Source organism: Amphibalanus amphitrite, unplaced genomic scaffold (genome assembly GCF_019059575.1).
Source record: "Amphibalanus amphitrite isolate SeventyFive unplaced genomic scaffold, NRLGWU_Aamphi_draft 000245F_arrow, whole genome shotgun sequence".
Classification (NCBI taxonomy): Eukaryota; Metazoa; Arthropoda; class Thecostraca; order Balanomorpha; family Balanidae; genus Amphibalanus; species Amphibalanus amphitrite.
Genome location: NW_024881740.1, coordinates 648,671 through 655,375, shown reverse-complemented (window position 1 = coordinate 655,375; position 6,705 = coordinate 648,671). Strand labels below are relative to the sequence as shown.

The 6,705-nt window shown below is 48.0% G+C and overlaps 1 protein-coding gene across 1 annotated transcript; it reads right to left on the bottom strand.

Annotated features, from left to right (window-relative positions):
* Nucleotides 1–324: 324 nt before the first annotated feature.
* LOC122386287 (loricrin-like) lies at nucleotides 325–5,191 on the bottom strand. The gene is made up of 6 exons (XM_043375343.1): nucleotides 5,049–5,191; nucleotides 4,562–4,689; nucleotides 4,119–4,234; nucleotides 3,836–3,940; nucleotides 3,527–3,663; nucleotides 325–1,961 (listed from the first exon to the last, which is right to left on the bottom strand). Exons 1-6 carry the CDS (start codon nucleotides 5,172–5,174, stop codon nucleotides 1,056–1,058), a joined length of 1,518 nt encoding a protein of 505 aa, XP_043231278.1. The 5' UTR covers nucleotides 5,175–5,191; the 3' UTR covers nucleotides 325–1,055.
* Nucleotides 5,192–6,705: the final 1,514 nt, after the last annotated feature.

The window sequence follows — 6,705 nt, the reverse complement described above, 5'->3', positions numbered from 1 at the left end:
AATATGGTGAATTCAGGTGACTTCGGTAACCTCCAGAAGTCAACATATAACGCTGTTGTCAATGGCAGCCAATCCATAACTCAGCAGGTACTTAACATACCTACCTGCTATTTTGTGATCCCAGGCCTAGGTCATTATGTATCTTTTATGGGAGTGGAGGTTGAAACATACCAATAAGTCGCTGTGATGATTCACTTTCTGTTGCTTCCTTAACCGCGTTCGGCGCTTCTGACGTGCGCGTAGATTAGGCGGAGCTAACAAGAATACGATGTAGACCATTTTGTCATGGTTTGGGACGCTGCTTGGCATTTAAAAGCGGATCGGTATGCATTGTTTTATTATGTATTGAACTGATTGGCATCTAACGAATCTCACACACTGCAATAAATAGGTAGTGTTGATATATTTACAAAAGATCACGTACAAAGTGATTACACGAATATCTGTCCGTAGACAAAAGAGCACGAATCGATGTAACAAACGTCAACAACAACAACAGTAGCAAAAACAACAATAACCGGCTTGATTCTGGATACATGCGGGGACAACATTGCGAAAAGACGGTACGTTCTTAGTCCCTTTGCACGAAACTTATTTCACCGTAACAACAGTAAAATTCCCTTGAGCAACAGCAAAATTGCCAACATTCAATGAGCTAAGATAAATTGAGTCGCAAAGGCTTCTGAAATAAATACGAGATGAGCACCTAATTACTACTTCGTATGCAAATTCCGCTCGCGGTGTGTACCGCCGTATCTCATGGTCTGGGAGCCGGGATATGGCCCCACTCATGTCTCAGAGCTCAGCATGCCACACTGGGATCATAACTTGCCCCTCGGTAGACCATACTGCACTTGTGAGCCACAGAGTTGTAGGTCATATCATTTATACAGCTCACAGATCTTCATGCCTTGAGAGACGGCTCGAAGGTGTCTAAAGAGCTCATGCCACAGAGTTTGTCACCAAGCATGTAGCTCGCGAAAAGGTATGTGAGTCATACCAATGCTGCCACAATGCTCGGTGAGCTATGAGCTACTGCCACCATGGCTGCCAGCTCAGTACTTTCCGCCACTCGACTGGCTATAGCTGGTGTAGCTGCTGCCTCCGCCGCCGCCGCTGTAGCTTTCCGCCGCTCCGGGCGCGCCATAGCCGCTGGAGGGGGCCGTGTAGCCGCCCTCACTGTAGCCCTCGCCGCCCCCTCCGCCGCCACCCCCGCCGTAACCTAGCGAGACGTCCTCCGAATAGCCCTCCCCGCCGCCTCCGTAACTGCCAGAGTAGCCGGTATCGCCTCCTCCGGAGTACCCGGTACCTCCGCCTCCGGAATATCCGTCGCCTCCGCCTCCAGAATACCCGCCTCCGCCTCCGCCTCCAGAATACCCGCCTCCGCCTCCGCCTCCGGAATACCTGCCTTCCCCGCCATAACTAACCTCGCCTCCGCCATAGCCAACCTCGCCTCCGCCATAGCCGCCTCCATATTCACCGCCAGCTCCTCCGCCATATCCTCCAGCGTCTCCGCCATATCCTCCGCCACCTCCGCTGTAACCGCCTCCGCCTCCTCCACTATATCCTCCTCCGCCTCCTCCGCTGTATCCGCCTCCGCCTCCCGAGTAGCTCTCCTGGCTGATACCGGGGCCGATTACGTCCGCACCGCCTCCCGAGTACCCTCCGCCGCCGGAGTGACCGCCTTCTCCCACGTCATATCCTCCTCCTCCGCCTCCTCCCACGTCGTACGTTCCTCCGCCTCCTCCTCCGCTGTAGCCGGTAGGCTCGTACGTAGCCACCGGCTCGTAGGAGTAGCCGTGCTCCAGGCCGCCGCCGTGGCTGCCGCCCGGTTTGACCTCGCTCAGCAGAGATGTGTAGGAGACGGGGTAGGCTGGGCGGGGCAGAGAGTGACCGCCGCCGCCGCCCTTACCCTTACCGTGGCCGTGGCCGTAGCCCTTCTTGTAGTGTGTCTGGGCCACCTGTCGATAATGAGTGAGGTCAGGCAATGTCATGAGTGGCTTCTAAAAGTCTCTAAATAATTTTGATTGTCATTCGTTTCAAAAGTTCTTTCAGGAAGAACAGTTCAAAAAGCAATACCCGTTTCATCCTATAAACGGGTATTGTAGGGGAGAGTGGGGCAAAGCGGCCACCCTAACGCTTCTCACGATGCCAACGCTTGATTTTTAAACTTGGAAAGATTCTTTCTATACCAATGTGATCCCTATTAAGTTGCCTTTTATTTCAACTGCGTTTTATTTCCAAAGGCGTTCACATATGAAAGACATTGACAAAACTTTAAACCTATGCATATTGGCCACTTTGCCCCATACCCTGGGGCAAAGCGGCCACCGGCGTCTTCTCAAGTCCCGATATGAGAAACAAAATAGTTGCCTCGTGTACGACTAGGGTATTTGATGGTGACAAGGTTAAGCGAGGATGGATGTTTACTTTATCATCTTCCACCTGTAGGTAAGCAAAGAAAGGATTTTCATAAAAATAAACATTTAATTGCATTATTTGGTAACTCATGCAACTGAAAAGTGGCCAAGGTGAATGCATGACGACACATTTGAATATAAATAATGTTTTTTATCCAGATGGAAGCAACTTATGGCCAATTGGGGGGTGGCCACTTTGCCCCGGCCACTTTGCCCCGCGCATAACGTCCGAGACAAAAATATTCCAGCTTAGCTATTAGTGGGGTAAAAAACATTAAAAATGGTAGAATACATGTACGATAACCATGCAATGCATGGACAAGAACGCTTATAAAAATTCCAAACGGTTATGGAATAACATAACATTTAAAAATTGTAAACATAGTTGGTAACCTGGCAAGAAATGCTTTTCCGTGTTTCACAGAACAGTGGTGATGGGCCTGAAACCCCGGTCTGGCTCATTCGAACGACCGTGAAGAGAAGTATAATTGGAAACCATAAATTGGAACTGACGCCAGCTATGAAGGGCTAAAACGATGGGTGGCCGCTTTGCCCCGGGTGGCCGCTTTGCCCCACTCTCCCCTACCTAAAAACATTGTTGCCGATAAACATGTAATAGAAGCTTCCGCCTTCACCACATACTAAACCGAGCGAACTGTACAATACATATACCTTGGTGAGATACCGGAGAATGCCTTAGAACACCTGAGAATATCTAAGAATACCGACGCTTGATAATTGCACGGCAATTTAAAAGTAACACCCACACGGAAAATTTTCCGTAAACCGCTCCTCTTTCGACTGATGGGAAAAGGCCCGCATTGTGTGACCTTTCGGCCCGAGCAGCCCTGGTAGTGACCTAATTGACCTGGCCTAACTGACTCTAAAGTGACCTATTTGACCTGGCATTGGCCTAGCTGACCTGTGATTGACATAAACTGACCTGTTAGCGACCTAACTGACCCGGTAGTAACCTAACTGACCTGGCAGTAACCAAACTGACCTGTTAGTAACCTAACTGACCTGTTCGTCACCTAAACTGACCTGGTAGTGACCTTACAGACTTGGAAGTGACCTAAACTGACCTTATAGTGACCTAAACTGACCTGATAGTGACACTTTTGTTTGTCGTCGACCAGGGTAAGGTGCTGCTGGTCCAGTCCCAGGTACTCGAGTTCCCTGTAGACCTTCAGCAGTGTGTGAGAGTGCGGGTACGGTGACCTCGTCAGGATCCGCAGGTACTCTGTGGAACAGCGCCAGTAACTCTGTGAGGTCTCACAGGTAAAGCGAGTATTGTCACAGCGGCAGTATCGCAATAGTGCTCACTTGTCTCAGCTAGACAAGTAAGAGACAGCGCGTCAACATGAATATCAAATCAACGTTGACGTTTTTAACATGGGTTACTCAGTACTCACGCATGTTGAAGAATTTCTTGCTGCTACATGACCAAATGATGGCGTAAGTCCAGTAGTCCGTATCCAGTACGAAGAACGTTTCTGCATCTCCCTTTTCACCCTGCTCTGGAAACAGCAACACAGGTGTCATTGATTTGTCTCATGATCATAAACTGGCTATAATTCTTCTCTTTTGAGTACGTAAACAAATCAGATTAAATAATTTATTAGAACTACGTTCGACACATCACTCGTTTATAGGACGTGTAACTTGTTCCATCGTCGTAACGCCGTCGGTACTTACTGTCGTCGTAGCGTAGTGTGTATTTGGTCTGACCGTACGAGTGTTTCTCGTATCCGTAACCCTTGGACGACTTGGAGACCGAGAGCCGGGCCAGCCCTCGCCGGTACTCGTACGATCTATCGGCGCAAACGGTAATACATTTGTGTATAATTGACAAATTGGGAGCACGCATGCCTTATTCATGCGCCACATACTTCCCCATTGCACAGACATATCGAACAACATACCTATCCTTTTCGACTACGATTTGCTGCATAATGTAGTAAACGGCTTATAAATTTTAAATCATTCATCCATGACAAAAGATCTGGATATCGTTGAAAAGCACAAATGAAGACGTAAGCAGCACGGTCGTTTAAACACAACTGGCACATACTTTCTCCCGTAATTCAGCAAACTAACAGTATGCAAAGTGTATCATAATATTTCGAGATTATACTCACTTTCCGCGGTTCATTTCGGTGAGCACGTCCAGCGTGCCGTAACCGAGATCGGTGAACGTGTGTCTCATACAGTGGCCCTTGTCCTTGATCGAGTACCATCGCTGTGTCTCGTACCACGTCCCTTCGAACTGCCGAAAGCACATACTCGGTGAGTAAGCCAGCCATTCCCGTCTGTTGAAAAGTATTGCTACCGTTTCACAGTATCAACAAAAATAATTTTAGGCAATACAGTACAATTTTGTCTGAATTAAACGGATAAAAGTTGACTAGTGCATGCGTCTTCTATTCATTTCGACATCTTGCTCGAAGTTAAATGCTGGCGGTAGGCAAGAGCAAGACTTCCAGAAAAGATTAGATTCAAACGTCACTAGCCCCGGCATTTCCAAACCGTAGCCACACGAACCCATAGCGCACCATGGGCGTCAGGAACATAAGCAAAGAACACTGACTGCAACAGCACCGAAACTCGGGCCCCGATCGCACTCACCAGCCACAGTTTGAAATCGACCACTGTGGGCGGGTCCGGGCACTCTCCCTTGAAGAACACCTGACCGAGGGAGCTGTGGATGTTCAGCAGCACCAGTAGCAGCGTGAGCTGCAGCGGCGGCGACATGGCGACGGTCCCGGCGAGCTCGTCACACTGCTGCGCTGTCGGGCCGCGGCCAGCTTTTTATGACCTCGGCTGGACCACCCGACCCGACCGGACCGGACTGGGGCGGGGAGGGGGAGGTGCAGGCGGGGCTAGGTAATCGGCCAAAATGCAGTCGTGTTAGAGTAAGATTCTGGATTATATTTTTGTGATGAGTGTGCTCAGGTTTTGTGTTCAGAAAAGCTTTAAGTATTTTTTTAGATGTTGAAGTGCCATTTTTAAGTCTTCCTCCAGCAAATAATTATGTTTTAGTTTCGGCCTCGGGCTACACTGAAGCTCGGTTACGGGCTAATAATATTTTACCTCAGTGTAGACTGAAACTAAACGTAACATAAGTGATAAACGGTAGCATTCAAAGCGAGCTTGAAAAAAGATTTCGATGGTCTCGCGCCACCGGAAACTGCTTTGCACAACTTCACCGTTTAACCTTCCAGTTGGGAGGGGGGGCATTTTTTGCCCCCCCCCCCTTGGTTTCTTCGATATATCTCCAGAACCGCTGCGCCGATCGTCACCAAACTTTCAGTATCCTTCCGTGTATGGCTTTTACACATTGTGACCGATTGTTTTCCTCAAAAGCTATGATAGGTCATTACCGCCATTTTCGACCCAAACAAGGTTTCGCGGGAAGAGCTGTCAGGCCTACAGCTTTAGAGATACAGAAAAATGTTTAATACATAAGAGTTGTAGAATTAACAGGGCTACAAAACTGCAATCTCGGATTTTTGAAGTTTTTTGGATTTTGACCCCGAAAATAATAGATTATATTAGCCAAAATATCCAAAAGGTTTTCTTAATTTCGAAAAACGGAAAATATGTGATAGTCCCTATCGCCTTCTATCCACATACCAAATTTGAGATCGATCCCTCTTTTTTGGCCAAGTTACAGCGAAAAAACTGTTCAAAATTAATGACGTCAAATTTTCAAACTCAATTTTTTAGCAACTCTAGACCATGTAGCGCAAAACAAAGATCACCATTAGACTCCCCGTGCATAGGCGGCGGAACGGGGAGGGCACCGGGGCACCGTGCCCCCCTTTGATTTTGGCATTTTAACATTAGCCCTATGGGCGTTGCATGGAAAGAATGGGACCAAAAGTCGGCGGTGCCCCCCTTAATTGAAGGTGTTCCGCCGCTACTGCCCCCGTGACGAACTGCATCGATTCAATACACAAAATTTATGCAAAACTATCAACCTTGAAATTTGACCTTTTTTGACATGACCTTGACCTGACCTCGACCAGGAAGTGACCTAAACCGTACCTAATGGTCTTAAAACCAACACCATTGAGTTGGAAATGAAAAACTGGCCATAAAACATGCATCGCACAACCTTAGTAGGTAAAGTTGGGTTCATGTGCCGACCCTTGGTGACCTGACCTGGTAGGTATGATCAGTGACCTCTAATAGCAACATATGTACTAGCCAACTGACGCCCTATCGATGATTTTCGACAAAATGCGTTTTACTCGATGTTATAGCGCATTCCCTAGAAGAC

Bases quoted from the DNA above. Each gene is read 5' to 3' on its own strand.
- LOC122386287 (XM_043375343.1), bottom strand. From the start codon at position 5,174: ATGTCGCCGCCGCTGCAGCTCACGCTGCTACTGGTGCTGCTGAACATC. The intron at 4,690-5,048 runs GTGAGTGCGATC...TGCTTTCGGCAG, and splicing joins TCGATTTCAAACTGTGGCTG to TTCGAAGGGACGTGGTACGA. The intron at 4,235-4,561 runs GTGAGTATAATC...TTGCGCCGATAG, and splicing joins ACCGAAATGAACCGCGGAAA to ATCGTACGAGTACCGGCGAG.